This window comes from Pygocentrus nattereri, chromosome 13 (assembly GCF_015220715.1).
Source record: "Pygocentrus nattereri isolate fPygNat1 chromosome 13, fPygNat1.pri, whole genome shotgun sequence".
NCBI lineage: Eukaryota > Metazoa > Chordata > Actinopteri > Characiformes > Serrasalmidae > Pygocentrus > Pygocentrus nattereri.
The window spans coordinates 28,296,537-28,320,367 of NC_051223.1; the positions used below are offsets into that span (position 1 = coordinate 28,296,537).

General features: G+C 39.5%; 1 protein-coding gene across 1 annotated transcript in view; it reads left to right on the forward strand.

The window, feature by feature from the left end:
- Positions 1 to 23,446, forward strand: part of prkcea (protein kinase C, epsilon a) — an 85,516-nt gene extending 62,070 nt beyond the window's left edge. The window contains exons 12-15 of the mRNA XM_017702955.2: positions 12,516 to 12,654; positions 15,591 to 15,779; positions 16,806 to 16,952; positions 20,900 to 23,446. Coding sequence (XP_017558444.1) covers positions 12,516 to 12,654; positions 15,591 to 15,779; positions 16,806 to 16,952; positions 20,900 to 21,046 — 622 coding nt within the window. The 3' untranslated portion in view covers positions 21,047 to 23,446. The remainder of the gene's footprint in view (positions 1 to 12,515; positions 12,655 to 15,590; positions 15,780 to 16,805; positions 16,953 to 20,899) is intronic.
- Positions 23,447 to 23,831: the final 385 nt, after the last annotated feature.

Sequence of the window (23,831 nt, forward strand, 5' to 3'; positions counted from 1 at the left end):
GCCATATGAATAGCATCAAGCTTAATCACTGAGAAGCACCAAACAGCACTGCAACTATGGAAAGTAAAAGGTTCAAAAGGCTTTGTCACTGATTATATTAATAGATTGAGGCAAAAGTCTTTTTTGTCCATTTTGTTTTCCATTGTTTCAGTGCTGTGTGGATGTGTGTCCCTGCAACCATGCTCCATCAGGGAGAACGTGAACCTGAGGAGAAACTGAATTGAATGTGTTTGGGTGTATATTATCAATCATTATTGCCCAGGCTAGTGCTTGGGTACTGTAGCTTATATATATTGCATACAACTTTATCTTGAGGTTCCACAGTTTTACCGTCTACTGACATTTAAGCATTGCTTGAAAGTATTTCCAAACAGGGTTTTAGATCACTCAGAGTGCAGGGCACTCTATCTGCAACCAAGTCATGATGTGAACATAATACCACATTGTTGCTGTTGAATTAAACACTAATTTCAGCTGGACCTACATTTCATTTTAAAACATGAAAGTGATGTTGTGTGACTCCTGTCCATCATTCAGTGCAGCGGCCCAGGCTCACGTGAAAACATGCAAGGCAGACAGATGTGGTACTGCTGTTTTTTCACAATGGAATATTCATTTTTACAATTTCATATCAAATGTTTTTTGTTTTTTTTACAACTGGATTATGTAATCAAATTTGGAGTATTTGTCAACCCTAGTTGCGACACATCTCACTCAAAGTTTAGTTATGAAATGTTTGAAGACTAAGAACAACTGATTAAACTGATTAAAGAATTGGGTGTGGTTCAGCTTGTTTGGAGTGAAAACCTACAGCCCTTTGAGGATAAGATTGGACACCCCTGGTTTAGACTAAAAAATCGTTTTGGATTACATCGCTATCCGATCCAGTGATTTTGGCCAGTGTTAGGCCGATGCTGATATTGAGTATTGGATCACCCCTACTTATTATTATTAGTGATGTAATGTGAAATTTGTTTCCTATATGATTTAGTAGCATTGTGTAGTTTCCACTTCAAAAAACCTCTATCAGATTTTTTAAAGGCATCATCTTTAAAGATAATTTGCATCTAAAAGGGGTCAATTTACATTGCAGCTTAACTCTACGCCCTGACATTAACCCTTGTATGATTATTTCAATGGTGCATCAAGCCAAAACAAAAGTTTTACAGCCTGTTTTGTTGCTAAAAAACTCCATTTTACTGGCTTCTTTAGTTGCAGGCTGAACCTAAAGGCTGTGGGCGGGGTGATCGTGTTTTGCTCTCGTCTCTGAAATGGCGCGGTGCTCTCCCAAACTACTGAAATCTGGAAGTACTTTGATGGATTTGGAAAACAAGATTTTGTTTAAAGTGGAAGGTTAGTGGAAGGTTACTGTAACAAACATGTGGCATAAGACTAAAAAGACAGAAAAAGAGATACTCCAAAAAGGATCTAGAGCAAATCAATCAAAAAGCACTTGCTTTTAATGTCATGATTGCTACCTTAAAACTCTCTCTGTTTACCAGCATTTCTGTTGAGCTTTTGCTTTATTCTGCTTGGAGTTAACAACGCAGTGATGTTTTTCTCCTCCTGAGAGAGGGAAAGAAGAAGAATGAGTGGAGACGGTTGGTCTGTGGAGCGTGCTGTGACTTGCCGAGCTGTAGATGTCCAGTCTGATTCAGAAGGGCAGTACAAAGCAGCTCTGCAGGTCTAGCATGCACTCATTGACCTGCATAAGAACTTGTTTGATCTTAATTGACTTTTGCCACATGTTTCCATTCAGTTTAACAGCATAGAGTTAGCATATATGGACTTTTTGTGCATGAAGTGTTTCTAGATTTCTTGACTGGGTTTAAGAAGGGGGTTGTCACCATAGGGGGTTGTGGGTTTGTCCAAATGCCTTATGGAAAAATCACTCTGCACTTAAAAGCAACACAGGAAGGCTTTTCAATAGGGTCTGATTGTGTATGTTTGTATGTGAGTGTATGTGAGTACATATGTGCTTGTGTGTTTTTAGACAGGGGAGAGAGGCTGGGACTGGGTGGAGGTAGATGAGGGAGAAATAACATCATCAGGGCTTTGTAAACTATAGCTACAAAGTGAGGGCCCACTGGAGCACAGGGGAAGTGTGTCATGACTCCAATCAGTGGGTGTTACGTGTGGCTGCATGCGTTTTTTGTGTGTGTGTCTGAGTAGGATTGTGTGTATGCATGTTTGTGTGTGTGTGTTTGCATGTGTATCTGCCTGTTTGTCTGCTTAAAGATAAGACTCCAGTTGCTCAACTGAGGCACTCTGAAGAGGCAATGGTAATGCAGTGAGCTGCTGAGCACCTGGTCAACCTTCTGCAATAGCTGCTGTTCTAGACAGATAGATAGAAACATCATTAACCTCTGAAGACATTGTAAAGCTACTAGAGCAACAAGAAGAACTGAGCATATCAGAACTCTTACAAAAGATTTAAACAAGGTTATGGTGTTGCAAATGTGTGCTTGAACGAAGAGCTCTTCTTATTACTCTATTAAAGGAGATTGCTTTATTAAAATAGTTATTAAAAATCACCTTCTCTGTTAAATGGAAATTATTAGTTGGGAAATTGCATGATGATAATGAATATCTGTTGTACTGTCTCGCTTATAGTTATGGACACACACTTTTTCTCAAAATTTATAAGCATTTTAAAGCACAATTACTTTTTGTTTACTGGGATCAAAACACACACATTATATGGCCAAAAGTATGGACAGCAAATTTCAAAACCACTGGCATTAATATGGAGTTGGTCACCCTTTGCGGCTATAACAATGTCCACTCTTCTGGGAAGGCATTCCATAAGATTTTGAAGTGTGTCTGTTTGAATTCGCGCCTATTCAGTTAAAAGAGCTCAGGTCAGATACTGACCACTGTACAAGAAGGCTGGGCTTGAAATCGACATTCCAATTCACCCCAAAGGTGTCCCGTGGGGTTGAGCTCAGGCTCTGTGCAGGCTACTGGAGTTCTTCCACACCAAACTTGTCAAACCATGTCTTTAAGGACCTCGCTTCAAACACTGCTGGAACAGGGAAGTGTCTTACACAAACTGTTGCCACAAAGTAGGAAACACACAAGTGTCTAAAATATCTCTGTATGCTGTAGCATTAACTTAACCCATCACCTGAACTAAGAGGCCTAGCCCAAACACTGAAAACAGCCCCAGATCATTATCCCTCTGCCACCACACTTTACTGTTGGAACTATGCCTTCCAGTAGGTAACATTCTCCTTGCATCTGCCAAACCCAGATTTATTCATCAACTGCTAAATAGTGATGTGTGATTCATTATTCCAGAAAACACATTTCCACTGCTCCGGAGTTCAGTGGCTTCACACCACTCCAGTGATACATAGGCTTGTGTGTAGCAGCTTGGGCCGATTTCATGAACCTCCCAACTCACAGTTCTTGTGCTAATGTTGCTTCCAGAGAGGCAGTTTGGAACTGTGTTGTGAGTGATGCAACTGACAGTATGCAATTTTTACTTGCTACACATTACAGCATTCAGTGGCCCTGCTCTGTGAGTTTCATGTGGTCTACCTCTTCGTGTCTGAGCTGCTGTTGCTCCTAGATGGTTTCAATTCTCAATAGTTGACCAGCTCTCAAAAGAACATCAATTCTTTGTGGAATGGATACCTCAAGATGTTGGTCCATGTTGACTTCATTACGTCATGCAATTCCTGCATAGGACCACATCTCAAAAGTGTATTGGATATAGATCCGCTGACTGGGAAAGCCACTCATGTTCAGGAAACCTTACATTTGCTCTGTGACATGGTGCATTCTCATGTTCATCAGAATCATCAGAATATGGATAAATTGTGGCAATGAAAGAGTGCATGCAGTCAACAACTATACTTAAACAGGCTGCAGCATTCAGTTGATGATTGATTGGTATTAACTGGCCCAAAGTATGCCAAAACATTCTCCACAAAATTGCACTGCCTGCACCAGCATGGACTGTTGACAGTGGGCAGGTTGGGCTCACTGGATGTTTTTTTTTCTTTATTGCACCATTCTGAGTAAACTCTAGAGACTGTTGTGCAAAATCCTGACAGATCAACAGTTATAGAAATACTCAAACCAGTCTGTCTGGCACAAACAATTATGCTACAGTCCAAATCACTGAGATCACATTTTTACAATCACACACAAAATTAAAGTGGAAAAACACACTACAGGCTGATCCAACTTTGATGTAATGTCCTTAAAACAAGTCAAAATGAGGCTCAGTATTGTGTGTGGCCTCCACATGCCTTTATGACCTCCCTACAACGCCTGGGCATGCTCCTGATAAGGTGGCGGATGGTCTCCTGAGGGATTTCCTCCCAGACCTGGACTAAAGCATCCACCAACTCCTGGACAGTCTGTGGTGTAACGTGGCATTGGTGGATGGAGCGAGACACGATGTCCCAGATGTGCTCAATCGGATTCAGGTCTGGCGGGCCAGTTCATAGCTTCAATGCCTTCATCTTGCAGGAACTGCTGACACACTCCAGGCACATGAGGTCTAGCATTGTCCTGCATTAGGAGGAACCCAGGGCCAACCGCACCAGCATATGGTCTCACAAGGGGTCTGAGGATCTCATCTCGGTACCTAATGGCAGTCAGGCTACCTCTGGCGAGCACATGGAGGGCTGTGTGGCCCTCCAAAGAAATGCCACCCCACACCATTACTGACCCACTGCCAAACCGGTCATGCTGAAGGATGTTGCAGGCATCAGATCGCTCTCCACTGCATCTCCAGACTCTGTCACATCTGTCACATGTGCTCAGTGTGAACCTGCTTTCATCTGTGAAGAGCATAGGGCGCAAGTGGTGAATTTGCCAATCCTGGTGTTCTCTGGCAAATGCCAAGCATCCTGCACGGTGTTGGGCTGTGAGCACAGCTCCCATCTGTGGACGTCAGGCCCTCAAACCATCCTCATGGAGTCGGTTTCTTACCGTTTGTGCAGACATGCATATGTGTGGCCTGCTGGAGATCATTTTGCAGGGCTCTGGCAGTGCTCCTCCTGTTCCTCCTTGCGCAAAGGTGGAGGTAGCAGTCCTGCTGCTGGGTTGTTGCCCTCCTACAGCCTCCTCCACATCTCCTGGTGTACTGGCCTGTCTCCTGGTAGTGCCTTAAGCCTCTGGACACTATGCTGACAGACACAGCAAACCTTCTTGCCACAGCTCGCATTGATGTGCCATCCTGTATGAGCTGCACTACCTGAGCCACTTGTGTGGGTTGTAGAGTCCGTCTCATGCTACCACGAGTGTGAAAGCACCACCAACATTCAAAAGTGACCAAAACATCAGCCAGAAAGCATAAAGGTACTGAGAAGTGGTCTGTGGTCCCCACCTGCAGAACCACTCCTTTATTGAGTGTGTCTTGCTAATTGCCAATGATTTCCACCTGTTGTCTATTCCATTTGCACAACAGCTGTGAAATTGATTGTCAATCAGTGTTGCTTCCTGAGTGGACAGTTTGATTTCACAGAAGTTTGATTTACTTGGAGTTATATTGTGTTGTTTAAGTGTTCCATTTATTTTTTTGAGCAGTGTACATAAAAGAAATGTCAGTGCTATATTATGATTAATGCCACTTTTATCAAATGATTTTTTTAAAACATAGTGAGTTATTGTTAAGATTATCATTGGAGTGCTCAATTACTAGCGACATCCTTACATCTATATGACCTGATGCTATCATTTTTCATTTAAAAATATAGATATATAGATATGTGTGCATAAAATAGATATTATACACATGCAGAAGGTTCCAGAACTTGCTGGAAATTGGACACCACTGCCATGCTAAGCGTAGATCACACCAAAATACTTTCTGTTCACATCGCCATTCTTTCTCCAGAATAGAACAGTTACATAAACCGGGTCCTGTCTCCTCCCTCTTGTTGGAACAGTGCGTCACAAAAACACCTTTGCTTGACTGACGCTGGTGAAGAAATGTTGACATTTTTTACCAATCAACCATCAAAGCCCCTGTTGCTTGGCTTCCTTATGCTATCTTTGTCCCCGTAGACTTTATCTTGGCATCAGTGCATAGACATACACACACATACACACTGTATAGTAGGTTTTGTGCTTGCAAGTGAGTAAGTGAAAGAAGAAGACATATGGAGAGAAGGAAAGAGAAAGATAATGCAGAGGACCCTAGAACTTGCATGTTATCTATACTCTGAATTTGCTGGACACACTGATTCAGGTTTTCTTTTAACCCAAGGTTAAAATCCCAGGTTTATTACATACTAAGGCTTATTATTCAGTTAGTACAGGGACTACAATGCAAACTGGTTATTCATAGGTAATAGGATTGTACAGTAAAATTTTGTACCCACTGGTGAATCCTGGCTATTTAAGGGTTCAATACCTGTACATATTAATATGGAGGGTCTAAGCATAATACTTCTAGATTCTGAAAATCTGAAAATGTCAGTGTGTTAATTTTTAAAATCATTGTTCATATAAAGCAGAATTTCTAAAGTTCTGCATAATTAAGTCATTAAAGTGTAAGCAAAGTAATTCAGAGTTTTCTGAATTTCTAACTTGATGCCTGAGATATTGTTTTACAGTGATTTTAAGATAAGGCTTTAACCTAAACTAATTTATTAAATGCTGGAGATGTACATGCAGGTTGATGTTAGCCAAAATATATCTCATATAAAAGATATATAAAGATATCTCAGATTTACTACTATTATCAACATTACATATAAGAACGAGATGTGCATTTCCTGAAGGAACTGCAAGAGTGCGTGAAAAAAGCTGCACGTGTGTGTGTTTGTGTGTGTTTCTGTGTAGGTGAACAACACCTCCTTAGATATGTGTCTGTTTGTGTGTGTCTGTGTGGTGTGTGTGACAGGGGGAGATGTATGTGTTGGAGTCATTCAAATTAACTGTCACTCTGTTATTATGCAGCTCTTAGTGGAGAAGCCTTGTTTGAGTCCGATTTGCACCCTCTGAACAAACAGTCATAACTCGGGAAATGTTCCCTCTATCGCTTAACCAGATCGATGGTGTGAAATAAGACCCATTGAGGATATTTTGGTGCAATGTGTGTATTGAGAAGACAATGTCTGAGATATGACAAGTTAAACACAAAGAAAATCTTGAAATAAGCAGATTCTAATTTTGAGAAATTTACATGGGAGTGAATGGGGCAGTTTTCTGCGCTCAGTGCCAAAAAATTGGTCATAATTCTAAAGGTTTCAGAAAGGACAATTTTCTCTACCATTTAAAACTGAAATGGAGTTTCTAGGATTTTAAAGCAGATTCCCTGCATGATCAGCTGTGTCTGTGAGACTGAGTGGCCTGCTGTGACATCATCGATGTCAGTTAGAATTTGAAGTTCTGAACATTCTGCCATTCAGACTTATGGGTGGATTTTATTTTTAAACTTAATTTTATTAAAAACTACCAATCCGAGAAACTCCAAAAATACATAGCACAAGTCACAGTGTCGAGACCTTTGAAACTCAGTTTGAACAGAGTCTGTATGTTAAGCGATTTGGGCTGTATTAATCGCAGAACAGTGTGGAAGAAGAATAAGAAGTATGAGAGATAACAATAGAGTGCTTTTTCAAGCACTCTAATAATTACTTTATTTGCATCATTACACTTACTACCACTGTAAAAAAAATCCAAGTTGGTAAATTTGTGCATAAAAAAAATCAGTTGAATCCCTCTTCATATTACTCTCGTAAAATCTCAGGCTTATTAAATACTAGGAATTATTGTTAAGTAACTACAGGGACTTCAAAGCAAACTGTTTAAGCTGTTCTTAGTTTATAGAAGTGTGTAATAAAACTTTAGGCCCATTGAAAGGCTCTGGCCTTTCAACAAAATGTGTTGTATGTTGTCACATATGTCTATATGTCTTTACTACTATGGAGTAATGGAGAGAACTTTGCATTATTACCTGTATCAGTATCATTTCATGGAGTTGTCTGATCAAAGCTTCAACCCATGTTTTAACCCTGTGGGTCAGTGTGTTAGCAGATCCAGTCAGAACACGTAGATGAGGAAATCACTTCCCTCTAAGGCACACACATAAACGCACTAAGGGTCACCAGGAGGTCAGCTGTAGTAGAACGTTCTGCAGGTTTTTGGACGTTTGGCCTAATGAACTAGGCACAATATTACCCGACTCATTTCTGTCTCAAATTTACTTCTTAAGTTTTACACTGGACCTATAAGGCTAATCTAGCAGAGATCTCACTAGTGTGCCGCATAGAGATAGTGTACCGGAGAATAAATTGTGTAATTTCTTAAGAATACATTTCTTACCAAACTATCGTTTTAACATGTGACCAGGTCCAGATGGCAGCATGATGTCAGTCCCACCACAGAGCTCCACTTTGGCTCTTCTTCCAGCTTTGGGGATGCTATCTCTTAAACAGTGCATAACAGAGTCTGATCTGAGGTCACTTTCACTGGTTGTTTCACTGGAGTTGTCTGATCAAAGCTTCAACCCATGTTTTAACCCTGTGGGTCAGTGTGTTAGCAGATCCAGTCAGAACACGTAGATGAGGAAATCACTTCCCTCTAAGGCACACACATAAACGCACTAAGGGTCACCAGGAGGTCAGCTGTAGTAGAACGTTCTGCAGGTTTTTGGACGTTTGGCCTAATGAACTAGGCACAATATTACCCGACTCATTGCTGTCTCAAATTTACTTCTTAAGTTTTACACTGGACCTATAAGGCTAATCTAGCAGAGATCTCACTAGTGTGCCGCATAGAGATAGTGTACCGGAGAATAAATTGTGTAATTTCTTAAGAATACATTTCTTACCAAACTATCGTTTTAACATGTGACCAGGTCCAGATGGCAGCATGATGTCAGTCCCACCACAGAGCTCCACTTTGGCTCTTCTTCCAGCTTTGGGGATGCTATCTCTTAAACAGTGTATAACAGAGTCTGATCTGAGGTCACTTTCACTGGTTCTCAGCCAGTTCCTTGATCAGGTACTTAAGCTTTCAGTAAGCTGTGCTATCGTGTGAGTTGATGGCAGCTATTCTGAAATAATCATGAACGCACTGAGGAGCTGGACATCTGTACACAAGTTGTAACCTGGCCTTTTTGCTCCTGGCACTTACTAATGGTTCACATCCTGTGGTAACCCCCCTGAGGTCATGGTGGTGTATTCTTTGGTTTGACACATCAGTATCTTCATCCTGGAGATTGTTCTTGTTATGTTCAAGTTAAAAGGGATTTTTCTCATGCAGTCGTCCAGTGCTTAGTCTGCTGTTTATTTTTGCTAACAAGTCAAGTGATTTTTATTGTCTTTCCTTAGTGTAACTTGTCTACTTTGGAATGAAATGTCGTTCTTCAGGCCTATTGGCGCAACACACAACAGCAGCACACTACTAAGGACTACATAAAGTTCAGATGCAAGACAGTGTGAAACAATGTCTGTGTTGTTAATATAATTGTGTTTTTAAAATTGTAGCATGTTCAAGAAATGTTTTGACATGTTACTGTTCTCTAGCATTTATTCCACTCTTTCCTTTTGCTGTGGACTCTTATTGTAGGGGACAGGGCTGTGTGTGTATGCAGAGAGACAAGAGAAATGTAACTGAGGCAGAGAGTGAGCTTTTTAGAAGAAAAACTCTGCTTATGGCCAACAACAGTAGAAAAATAAAGCACCACAACTTGTGCAAAAGCTGTGTCTCTTTTTATAGCAGTACAGTACAGTATAACCATTCTTAACATAACTATATTCATGCTTCTCAACAACACACAGCAGCCAGTTGTCTGTTTAAATCAGAAGGAGAATGAGAAAGAATTAATTTAAAATGGGCTGTAATGCCTTATGAGTATTACTACCATTAATTTGAAATTGACATCCTGCACTATGTATTTTCAATCATTGCTTCATTTTAAATTAAATGTGCTGGAGCCCAGAGCAAAAACAATAACAATTGTGTCTCTGTCTAATTTGTTAGGGACTGCACTGTATTTATCACAATACAACTGCATCTACTACAATGTCTCAATACATTCAAAGCAGTTAACTGTGTGTGAAATAATGAATTTTATTTTTTTGCATTCACCCAGTTTAATTTACATATGCCTTTACATTGAAAAAATAATAAAAGTCATCATTTCAGACATTTTGATGTCAAATAAACTGTGTGTAGAACCATTGGGCCTCTGGTCTGGAGCCTGCTTGCCAAAGTGATCAAAGCATGGAGCCAGCTCACTGTTTTCCCCTTTGGGCTTCTTTCTCTCTGTTCAGCTGAGAAGCATAGCTTATCGGTCAGGACAATCAGATTAGCCTGCTTCATTCCTGCCTGCAGTCAAGTTCAAGCCAGTTTGTCCAGGTGTTTGTGAGTGAAACATCCCCCCCCCCCCCAACACACACACACACACACACACACACACACACACACACACAAGTACACACATACACACACACACACACACACACACACAAGTACATACATACAAACATACATACATAACTAAATACATGCATGTTTGTTAAAAATTCAAAGCATTACTATATTGTCGATTCGTCATATGTCAGCATTGCTGATGTGGCAGGCCTGTCACTTTGACATACTATGATGACATGTGAGCTGATGGAGTATAGCTGCTGTTTATACATGCAGGGGTCAGTCCTTGTCCACATTCCATGAAGTCATTACCAAGATATGCAGAGAACTCATGCTCTCATATTCAGTGGTGACATTATAAAGCACACACCCTCTTTATGTGCCCTTTTGCAGAATTCCCAAAAAAACATATAGCCATTTTATTTACTATCCAAAACCAGTGATCCTACATGTATTATCTGAGTTTTTATATGTAATGTTGATAATGATAAAATAGTGGTAAAATCGAAAATACATTTTCATTGTGTAAAGTTGTGACATCTCTTCAGCATGAATGGAGTAAAAAAAAAAATAGAAAGTGTTTTAGTCCAAAAACATATCTCAAAACTATTGTAGTGTCTCAGGCACTAGGTAGCATATTTGGAATCATTTTATGTAGTATTTTCTCAGAGGGAGCTTTTAAAGACATGAAAAGCTTCAGTTGTCTGATTCATAGCACCACTACTGTGAACAATTCTGAGTAAGTTTCTCTACATTTCAGCTCAGATCACTTTGAATGACAGATTCTTGCAGGAAAATCTGTGGAATTCCCCTGTAATAATGTGATTTCATAAAGCTGGTGCTGCATTTGTTTTAATCTAACAAAACTGAAACATGTTTGTCACAAACAGCCATTTTCTATAAAGAAACAAGTGCATATAGGAATATATGCACACCTCAGTTGTCTTTTACTACTGCTCCACTGAAGCAAAACATTAGGAATCTGAATTCAGTTCTGGGCATATGTTCACTTAGAACCTATCACAGTACATCTGACAATAAAGGAAGCATCATGCTTCTTTTATATAGTGATAGATAACACTGTAGCAAATAGCTCCTGTTCCACAAGCTGATCCACATTAAAATGGCCAACATGGACATGTATGTGCTTCAGCTACTCTGGCAACAGATTTCGAGTTAAAAAGGACTTTGCGAAAGTTTGTGAACATATCATAGGCAATATATGGTCGGTAACCCCTGCATGAAAAGGGTTAAACCACTAGTCTTAACTTGACTCTCACAATCTCAGTATAAAAACAGTCTAAGGATGGAGTCTCAGACAGCGACAACATTGGCCTTTGTGTATACGTGTGTATGTGTTTGTAAGTGGGTGTGGACGTGGCCCTAGGGGCCTACCTCAAGGGGAAGGCAAGCTGGGGGAAGAAAAGCAAGATTGGGGCTGGAATGGCAGAATGGTAGAATGGGAGAAGGCAGCTGAGATGGGAGGCTTAGATGAAAGTGGGCGCTTTGGGTGGTCTGTTGGGTAATGGTCTGCTGGGGGCACTGCACTGGGCTCTGTCAATGTACAGCTCCTTTCTGGGCTTTGTTTACTCAGGTAGCCGGTCATATGAATCCATACTGCTCCATATTGTACCATCAGAGGCCTCTCCTGCCTCTAGCTGGATATGATTTTTTTTGATGGGTTTCCATACATTTCGTGATCATCTTAAGCCTTTCAAGGGAAAATCCCTTTAAAAAAATGTAAAGACAATCAGAGTAAACTTGCTTTCTCTCCTGGGGACAGGACAGGGCTTAAGTCAAAGCAAGTGGAAAACTGGCTGTCACTTGATCACTCTCAGAACAGATGCATTTCATGATGTTAGTGTTGTGATAAACCTTAGTGTCCAAAAGTGGGAGGTAAATAAAACATATTTTATTTGTAGCTGAGATTTCAAACTGGACAGCTTTTATTTAAAAAGGTTTTTTTTGTTTGTTTGTTTTTTCCCCCATTTTAAATGCCCATTAGGGTCCTAAAATTACACTCTTATTTTAGACAGGTTTAGTGAATCTAAAAGGTTATTAGTGAGTTCACTAATAAGCTGGCTCTGCCCCCAGTGTTAATGATTTACATAGCTGAAGTGCAAGTTCATCCTTCTCATTTTCTCTATTTTTTTTTCTCTTGGTACCATCAGGGACCTGAAGCTTGATAACATTCTGCTGGACGCTGAGGGTCACTGTAAGCTGGCAGACTTTGGGATGTGTAAAGAAGGCATTCTGAATGGCGTCACTACCACCACCTTCTGCGGCACACCGGACTACATTGCCCCTGAGGTACAACCACCTATAGAAGCAGAATGATTTAGCTTCCATCATAAATCAGTTTGCTGTGGTTATGCAGTCCATCATGCGCTGCGGCATTAGCCCTGATAACAATGAATGTACATGTGTCACAACATATTTCACACCTTTTTGTAGTAGTTTCATACTCTCTCGTTTTTGTTTAGATTACTCTTTACTGCAAAAATATTAAATATCGTTGCAATAGTGATCATTTTGGAGATATGTTTGTCTTAGGGCATTGGTAATTTCTACATTTTTGAATTTTGACATTTATTCGGTCCAGTCATTTTAAAATTTTCCAAAATGATCACTTTTGACAAGAGCAAAAATACATATCTTTAGCTTTTAACGTGCAGCACTGTGTGGAAGTCTTAGGCATCTACACAAACTGTTTAAAACATTAAAAATTATAAACTTAAGAATATATTTAAATATGAATGCTTTAAGGCTGGCAAATGGCTATTTCTGCCATTTAATTGGCTCTTCTCTAATGATCATGTGATTTCTCAGTGCTGCTTTGTTTGATCTGTAAAGAACAGAATATGATCTATCAAAGCCAGAAGTGCATACATTTTTACTCAGCTTGTGTCACAAACCACATCTTTCTAGAAGAAAAGATATGAATAGAAATGTAAGTCACATATCAGTTTCATTTTACCTTTACTTTACTCATTTTACCATAATTAAATAAAACAATAAGAAGCATCTACTGATCAGAACTGCTCTCTGAATGAGCTCACAGGCTTGCTCTGAAAAAAATCGCAGTTGGTCCAACAATAAAGTAAGCCTCGTACATAGAGCTGGGCGAAAATGTTCGATATGGATACAGTTGGCGATAAATGTTAAATCGTTATTTCTTTCAAATTTGAAGGCTGATTTTTGCTCTTGGGTGATTCATTGCGGCGGAACATGAAAAACACCAAACAGTGGAACATTTCACAGCGGGCGAAAGTGTCTGAGCTGTTTTTATCAGCTGGAAAACGGCCGCAGTTTTTTGTAATAGTAATAATTTTAAGAAAGAAAAGATCAATTTTAGCTGTCTGGTGATGGGTGCTGTTACAAATGCTAAGCAAGTGGCCAACAACAGTGCTAAACTGTCTAGTTTTTCTCAACAACGCCAACTTAGTACGAACAGCAAACGTTAGCTGGCTCGGCACGTCAGTGAGGATCAGTCCTAACACAGCCACTCGGATTTCTCTATACTATCGCAGTAGTTTGAAGGGTGAACCGCAATATATCTAACACCAGACAAACAGGGTCCTCCTTTCAGGCATGTGCAAACTTTGTGTCGTGTTATATCTACAGTATCACCACGTCGGCGTGTTGTGCGAGTGACGGAGCGCTGCTTCAAGTTAGCCAGTTGCTAAAAACACCTAGCCTTTAGCATTAATACTAAAATATGACCTTTTGAGTAACGGCGCTGTCGTTGTGAGGATTGTGATTTGACGCTGCTAAAGCCTGTTACGATGTACAGAAAGACATGACTTTACTCTAAGCCAGTATAGTAACACCACTTATCTCGTCACTCATACTCGGTCACCGGAGAACAGCTCGCCGGTCGCTCGACTCAAACAGGGACCTGTTTAACTGCATAACTGCGCGTTTCGGCCGTTGCTAAAGACTCAGCTTACTCGTGCCCGCCCCCTCGTCGAAAACTCGACAGTGCGCTCTCTCCTGGCGACAGCGGTGTAGCGTCGCTTTCTTTGCAGTAGAAAACGCCACCAGGGCTTTCGCTAGTACGTGGAAGTGTGATGGTGTATTATATCGAAAAATGATCGAACATGTCTTATCGCTCTATCGAGGGACAGTTATATCGGGATAATTATCGTTATCATTTTATCGCCCAGTCCTACTCGTACATCTTTTATGTAGTGATAAAAAAAAAAGATTCAAATACAGGCGGTTCTAGTTCTCACCAGAATGGATCACTGGCGAGACACTGAGTTCAGTAGGTTTAATGAAGTGAAAAGTAATAAGATTTAGTGTAGGTATTATCTCATTAGCTTGTACCCAGCCAGTTCAGAGTCTTGTTCAGATCCATCGCCAGCACATCTGACTTGCTGAATGACATATTGATAAGCTAAACTTGGTACTGATAACTGGTGATGCGTAGTGATATCGTATTGGCATTGACAGATATTTGCTCACAAAAATCAGCATTGGACAGATTTTTAGACTTAGACTAATAATTGATGATGCATTTATTGTATTGCTGAAGACCTGAATGTTCAGGCGACGCTGTCTACTGTCTACATGTTGTTCATTTTATTAATTTTACTGCAGTTGTAACCTTATACAAATACATTTCTTAGTAATTTTAATATGTGTATCATATCTAGTTCTAATTTCTACCATTTGTATATGTTTATGGCAGATGTATAAGAATAATATCAGATATTGGCATCGGCCCACAATTCCCGTATCGGTGAACCCCTATTTAATACTGAGATTCTGTAAGCACATGTTTGTTAATGGTTAAACAATTAAATTATAGTATTAATACTGGTTGTATTCATTGTAATATTTGTGGATTTATCAGCAACTTACACTTACCGCAGGATGAAATAGCTTTTTAAATAGAATTAGGTACTTATGACCTCTCCAAGTCATTTTGGACTATCTCTATTGATCCATTCATCATGAAACATTGCAGTATAAAGAACAGAAAAAATAGGGTTTGATTTGACAGTGATGATATATAAATGCTGTTTCTAGAACTTTTTTCTTTCTCCTGGTTCCGTTTAGGAGATGTTCATGCAACAGTATCTTCTTACAATCATATGCTCTTGGAAGAAAACTGCTGTCTAATCTATGTAGCAAAGCTTTGTAGGTCAAACCTGTCTTTACCTCATACAGAAGACTGTATATAAAACACAATTCCCAGTGAAACCCTAACAGTTACCTCTGTTTCTGTCTATCTTACTCAGATCTTGCAGGAGCTGGAGTATGGCCCGTCAGTGGACTGGTGGGCTCTGGGGGTGTTGATGTATGAGATGATGGCAGGCCAGCCGCCATTCGAGGCTGATAATGAGGATGATCTTTTTGAGTCTATTCTCCACGATGATGTGCTCTACCCTGTCTGGCTCAGCAAAGAGGCTGTCAGCATCCTTAAAGCAGTGAGTGATCTCTCTCTAATCTCCTCACACGCCCTTGTGTTCTTGTTATGGTATCTGTGCTTGTAGGGGACATTGTGTCCTTGTTTCCGTCTTTACTGCTGCTTGAGTGGTCTTGCAGTGTCTCTCCTCTGACTCTTTGGCTCCTCCTTTACCCTTTCACCTATTTCCCTTCTTCCCCTTCCACCCATTCCTCCTCTACGGTGTCTCCCCTCCCTTCCACATCAGATTCCTGCGTTTGTGTTCACACACATTCACAGATTCCTAATGACCTGCACAGTAACTAAGCCTGCATTAATGTCTGCAAATTAATGACATCAGTACATCATGGGTACCTACTAAATTACTATAAGTTGACATTATATGTAGAATTTCCTCTCTTTAGCATTTAATGAGGCATGACATAGGAACATTTGCCAGCTTAATCAGTCAACTCTGTGATTTTCCATTTCCAGGAATATTGTAGCAAAACAATTTCAATTTTCCTTTTGGATCAAATGTAGTCAGTTAACTAAGACGTCTTTGGTGTCAGTTCTTTAGTTTTGTATTGGAGCTACAAGGCTAATGTAGCTAACAAGTAACAGAGGCATGCACCACACCAATTAACAACATGCATGCTCTAAACGTACATCACATACCTAAAACAGTAGTAGGAACCATTTTGAAGTCTGAATTTATTAATGTTTATAGATAATAGGATGTCATACAGTGTCACACATAAGAAAATCTATTCATGAGTGCTTAAAAAATGCGACATAATTTGAGGCAAGTCTGTGAGGATTTAGGTGTGCGATTTACAGGATTACACACTTCCACTACTTGTTGGCTAAATTAGCCTCACCATTACAAAACAAAAAATTTTACACAAACCTTGGCTGATCGACTACATTTAGGACAAGAGGAAAACTGTTTAAGGGGAAAACTTTTGTGCCAAACTTTTCCTTTAGTAGCAGACTGAGTATCATGCTGTTTATAATGTGCACACTGTGAGTCATGGTTGTACAAAGTTTTTATCTTTTCTCTCATTAGTTCATGACGAAGAGCCCGAATAAACGGTTGGGCTGCGTGGTGTCTCAGGGGCTGGAGGAGGCCATTAAAGTGCACCCTTTCTTCAGAGAGATAGACTGGGTTCTGCTGGAGCAAAGAAAAATCAAACCCCCGTTCAAACCACGCATTGTAAGTCCCTTCAAACTCACAACAAAAAAAGACAAAATGCCATTCAAATTCAGTTCAGATCCAAATCTTTATTGACATATGCACTGTAATTCTTACTTTACATCATCCCTGATACCGACTAATTTATTTCTACAAGACCATTTTCTAATCTCTCTCTGTCCCTTTGAATTACTTACTGTGCCTTTAAGACTGACGTATGTAAACGTGTTCGGTTCTGATTTGGTGCCTTGCATTGTGCCTCATTAAAAAAGCAATCTTGGCCTAAGCACTCCTTATAACTTAAGTGTGAATGGGTGGAGCAAAACTGCTATAGACTGCAAAGGAGCATATATGTAAATGAGTTGGTTTTCGTGACATCCTGAAAAGAGTGAATTCAGTACGGGTTGTTTTTGAAGTTTGGTTTCCATGTGTGAGCTGGAGAGCGAATAGTACATTTTGAAATTTTAAGTGTTAACATAATGTGTCACACTTCTTTTATTTCAAAAACGGTGACAGAAGTTTCCAATGACAGGGGGCCCTTAAAGAAACTTTTTTTTCCATTCAATTCACACCACTAGCATAAATAACATTTCACTGTGTATTAAACAGTGATAATAACTGCCAGATGCCTTCTTAGGACAAATTGGAAAATAAAAATATTTTGAGGTCGGGGCCAGGGCCTATATCGTGGAAAACAAATGTTCCTTGCTATCTTGAAAGGAAAGAATTTGAGAATATGTAAATATTGTTTTAAAATGCACTGTTCAATCCTCCGGATCATACAGTTCATATATGGAAACCAAGGTGCAAAAGCAGTTTATTCTGTATTCATTGTTTCTGTGATGTAATGTAGTCCTGTCCATTCATGCTGAAGTTATAAGGAGTGTTTCAGCCCAGACTGCATTTTAAGCAATGCTAATACAGAGCAGTCAGAAAAGAGTTAATTTACATATGTCAGTGTTAAACTCACAGTGACTAAACAGCTTCTTTAATTCTGAGGGATAAAGAAAGGTTGGATGGAGGTGTTATACTACTGCTGATTCCCTGGGCAGTACCTGAACAAGGCTCTTTGAGACACACCCTAAGTGTGCACTCAACTGTATTTACAAATATGTGATGTAATACAAAATAATATTACAATCTAATGTATGAAATGTATTTTATATAATATAAAATAAAATAGAAGTAGATAAGTATTTTTAGCAGCCACATAAAGTGCAGTAAGCAAGTAATGGTCCAAGTGTATTATAGTACAGTTAACCTATAAATCTAGAGGTGGTGGGGGGGACCTCACATTTGACTTGTGTCATATAAATACTTTCGTGTGCTAAATATATATTACGCAGAACACAGGAAGAGACTCACGCCACCTATTTAGAGACTGCCTACTTTAACTGACGCGTACATCTATGCGTTTGTGGTCTAGACTGAAAGTCAGATGCCACAACGACATCGCTGTGCTTCTGCTTTCCCATGGTGGGAGAGGATGTGAGTGTGTCTGTATGCCTGCGTATTTGTGTGTGTGTGTTACCAGAAGTTTGTATCTAAGCATGTGTGGTAAGAAGAGAGGTCACAGGAAGGTGAAGAGAAAGTATTCGATTGCTTGTCCTCTTGCCTTTCTGATTAACCTTCATCTGACCTTCCCTCACACCACACTGGCTGACACCAAGTTTCTGTGTTAGTAAAATTAGGAAACAAAGAGCCAGCGAGTTCAGCGAGTCCCTCTGCAGAACCTGAAAACAGTTCAGATGAAATTAAACGTTTTCTCATTCTCATAGTAGCACTGGTCAAAGCCAGTAGAGGTATTATTAAGACTTTTAAAAGCAACCCCCCAAAAGAAAGGGCTGTCTTATGATCTCATGATCTCATGATAATTGTTGGCATCGTTACGCATGAGAGAGTGACATATATAACTCACTCAAACGTTTTCTTTCTCAGTCAGCCTTTCCAAAGTCCTCTTCCCTTATTGTTTTTTTTTTTTTTAAACGCTATGAAATCAGAATAAACAACATTGCAGTCTGATTGGAATAACAAGTACAGTGCTGTGCAAATGTCAGAGAAAGTAAACAGTAGTTGTAGCATCATAGAAAAAGCAGAAAATTAAACAGAAGCTTGAACAACTAAATATAACATCAGTTGTTTTAGCATTTTCAGGGTCCATACAGTTTTTCAAAGAAATCTGCAGGGATATTTTTCCACACCTTCAAACTTCAGTCTTAGAAGTGGGTTGCATTTTGTACTTTAACAGTCCAAGTATTTATAACGTGAAGCAGTTTGTCTCAGCAGTAACTGTTAGAACACTTTTAGAATACAGTGAGGGGAGACAAGCATTTTGACATATTTTATTTTGCTATTTAATACATTCCCAGTGCATATATCAAAATTCTAAATTTACACACATGACGTCTTTTTGATTTTGTATGTACACATATTAACAGAAAGTATGTATTCATAAACATAAATATTGAAATCAGTGAGCAAAAAAGTATTCAGATGCCACAAATTAATAACATTAATATTTGTTTCAAAGCCATTCTTGGCAAGTACAGGTTTAAAATGTCTGTAGAAAGAAGTAATTTGCTTGTTCCAGCATGAGACTTTCATTTTGGCACATTCTTCTTGGCAGATCATCTTCAATTCCCCATGGTTACAAGGTGTTCCTCTGTTGGACTCATTATTTCAAAGTCCTTCAAAAATTTTGAGTGGGTTTCAAATTGGAAGATTGGCTAAGCATGTTCACCATCTTTTTTTGGAGACTAGTCTTGAGTTATTCTGCCTGTCTTGTTGAAGTATCCATCTCCTCCCAATTTTCAGTGTCTTGGCTAATGATATAAAAATAAATTCTTCTCTTAGTGCCAATATTACTCCATTCATGCTTCCTTTGATGACATATAATGCCCCAGTACTGTTTGCCAAGGAGCAGCCTCATATCTTGATGCTCCCACCTCTTAGATTCACTGCGAGTTTAGTGTTTTTGCAAACATATGCCCAACCCTTCTTTCTCCAAACATGACAAGCTAAAGTATTGCCAAATAGTTCAGCTTCGTTTTTATCTGACCAAAGTATACTCTGCCAAAAGTCAAGTGCCAAGAGTTCTGATTCAAAATGCTCATGTGGAAATTTTCGACATGCTTCTGAGCAGAGGAGTTTTGCATGGAGTGTCTGAACATAGATGATTGCTGAGGTGTTCGTTGCTTATTATTTTCTGTGTAACTATTGTTTCTGCTCCTTTCGGGTCATCCTGCAACTCGATTTACGTGACTTCTGGCTTCTCTCTTATCTTACATGTGTTCATTTGAAGTGGATGTGTGCATTGGAAACATATTGCATAACAAAAGCAAGTGTCTCAATACTTGCTTCCTGGGGAAAAATCTCACAGAGCAAGTTTTATTTGGGTGGTGGATTCTCAGCAGTGCTGCTGGAGTTTTTAAACACCTTAGTGTCGCTGCTGGACTAAGAATAGTTTACCAACCAAAAATATCCAGCCAACTGTCCTGTGGGCAGCATTTTGTGACTACTGATGAAAAACTTGAGGATCACCAACACAAACTGTGTAGTAACAGATGAGCCATCATCTCTGACTTTACATCTAATAGGTGGACCAACAAAGTAGGAGTGTCTAAAAGAGTGGACAGTAAGTGGACACAGTGTTTAAAAATTCCAGTAACACTGCTGTCTGATCCACTCGTACCACTAACACACCACCACAACACACTAACACACCACCACCACATCAGTGTCACTGCAGTGCTAAAAATGTTCCACCACAGAAATAATACCTGCTCTGTGGTGGGCCTGTGAGGGTCCAGAACGTTGAGTAAAGAACTGAGTAAAGAGAGGCTAACAAAGTTAGCAGAGAATTATAATTGTAGAGCTACAAAGTGTTCCTATGTGGTAACTGGAGCCGATAAAATGGACAATAACGTATATCCCCCCCCCCCACCCCCCACCTGCTTCTCTCTCTGCAGAAAACCAAGAGGGATGTGAATAACTTTGATCAGGATTTTACACGTGAGGACCCCGTCCTCACTCCCGTGGATGATGCCATTATTAAGCAGATCAACCAGGAGGAGTTCAAGGGTTTCTCCTACTTTGGTGAAGAGACACTGGCCTAAAATTCAGCCTCAGAGTACCTGTCCAAACACACATACACCCCACCACACGTACACACACACAAACATGTCTGGTGAGAAACAGAAGGATACAAGAGGATCAAAGTGCTGATGGGTAGGATAAGGCAGTGGCTGCAGTCATGGCGAGAGGTCCATGGTTTGCTTCTGAAGCTACTACTGCTTTTGTTCTTTCTTCTCCTGTGTGTTCTTCTCAAAACGCTTCCTCTTGCCTTCTTTCACTTCAGCTCTTTTCATCCCAAGGCCTCCCCAGCCACACTGATGCTCCAGTACTGAAAGCTCCTTCTGGATTTCCAAACTGCTGCATCCTCTGCAGAAGGAAAGGAGGGGTGGGTTTGCACTCTTAAACCAAAATGTAAGGAAACCAATGATTGTACTAGTGTTAGGAATCAGGTGCACAAAGAGAAGATGTTGATGATGTCAAAGAGGAAGAGTATGCCCTGCATAAGTGACAACAAAATGTGTCGTGCTGTGCAGTCAAATGCCTTTTTGTGTATTCAGTTGAAATCTTGGGAGCAATTTTGTAACATAAAAATGTTTTAAAAAAGGTTTATAAGTATACAGTATATTCCCTCACAGTGTTATGATGGTCTATGAAGAATGACGACCTGCTGTACATGAGTTGTGTTGATCCGCAGTGTTGACTGGTTGGCCTGTGTCCATGTGCATGCGTCTGCATGAGTGAGTGCACATGCCATTTTTTTAAGCTCTTAATTTTGGTTTTCATGTGTTTTTGTTTTGTTTTGTTTTGTTTTGTTTTTGTGCATTGGTTCTCCCTCTCTGCTTGGCTGTGCAGAGCCTGCTATGTGTGTACAGTGCCCTGCCACTATGCAACAGGCAGCATAGTTGGGGGCAGAGAGGCCAGTGCTCATAGCTGTCTTGCCCTTTGTACAGAGCATAACATGTACATAATATCTGCTCCAAAGCCTGTGAAAGCTTCAAATAGAGTAGTCAACTGTTGCATGGTCTGGCAAATTATGTCATTATTTGAGTAGTACAAGTCTATGGAGAGAAAAAAGTTTCTGATATCCATGTGCAATACCCTGAAAATATTTTTCTCTTCTGTTTCTGTTATTATTACTATTATTATTATTATTATTATTATTATTATTTGCTGTTGTTTGTTGTAAGTTTCTCTTGTGTGGTCTTTTGCTGTCACCCCTGCTGATCTCAAATGGTGAAGACCATTCTGTGCTTTAGAAGCCTAGGAGAACAGCAGGATGTTGATGTTGGCCTAATGAGGAGGGTGTCTCTCTCTCTCTGTCTCTCTCTCTCTTTCTATGTGTGTGCGTTTCCATATACCACTCTCATGTACATAGAACAGAGTCTGTGGAATGTAGTGGAATAATGTGTGCACTCATAATTTATTCTACAATCTACATATATGTTTACCCTCCTCTTTGGGCCACCAAGCAGTTCGCTTCCTTCCGTGCTTTGTGCGTCTGCATATTTGAAACAAGTAAGGCTTGTTAGGCCACACCCTGATTCTTTTGAATAGGTTTTTCCCCATGTGATTCTATCTTGTACATTTTCCAATAGTGGAATTAGTCATTTATAAAATGTGAACAAAGCTGAGGAAGAGGTCAGTACGAGAAAAGGGTCAATTTCAGGCTAACTAATTAAAAACCTTACTAGAATGTGATGACTTTGCTTGAACAATTCAGTGGCACATTGACAAATCTCCAGTTTTATTTGAAAATAAATGGTTCTTTTATTGACCACTCTCATTTGCCCACCCTTTCTCTTATTTTAATTGTTTAATCTTATTTCTTAATATATTTTATGAATTTTTATGTTGTACTGTTTATTGCTCGTTTGTCTGTGGGTCAGTCTCAGTGAACTTGTATTTGTGGAAGCCTTTCCCTACCAGCCATCCATGTCACCATTCTACCTGTCAGCTTCTCTCTCTCTCTCTCTCTCTCTCTCTCTCTCTACCATGCCAAACACTTTGTCTCAGCTCTGGTTTATTTTTTTTGCATTTTTCCTTCTTTTTTTACTGTAAAATAATTCATTTGCTATGTAGGAACCAACAATGTTCTGTCTTCAAAGTCAACGTAAATAAAACAAACAGCTCAAACATTACCTCTAAATTAAGTGCAAAAGTTTGTCTGGCTGAATATTAAATATTTGCACATACAGTATTAAAATACATAAAGGTTTCATAATGTATGATAGTGCTGTATGTATTATATACATCTTGTATTGGACTTTTGTTTCTGTTTGGTGAAGCTTTGTGTGCACAGAGGTATATCTTTTTTTTTTCTGGATACACTAGCGGTCTCTCATTGTAAGCATTTTATTATGTGCCAAACGTACTGTAATCTAAAGGATGTGAATGTGTTTGTTTTTGTTTTGAACCTATTAAATAATAAGATGTCAAAATGGTCTTGTCTGTCTTCGAGTTCTAAAAGTTCCCTTAGAGTGAAAGTGCTGTCTGGCTTTTTTGGTCGGATGCCAACCTTGTTTCAGAGTCAAATGGTATCACATTCTTTTTGGAAAAACCTCATATATTATCTCTTGCCAAGCAAGAATCTCTTTAGAATTCAAAGCTTAAAATCTATCTTATGCTCCCCTTTTAGGATTATTAGGATACTTCAGAGTTAGACTAACAACCTAGTTTAACCTTTAGCCTCAACATGGATTTTTGCTTTAGGTTCTAGTTGTTTTAATTCTTAGTTTCTAATAATAAATGGTATATTAAAATATGTCAATATCTTTTCATGATTATTATTATTATTATTACCCATCTGTATTATACTATCGCCTCACA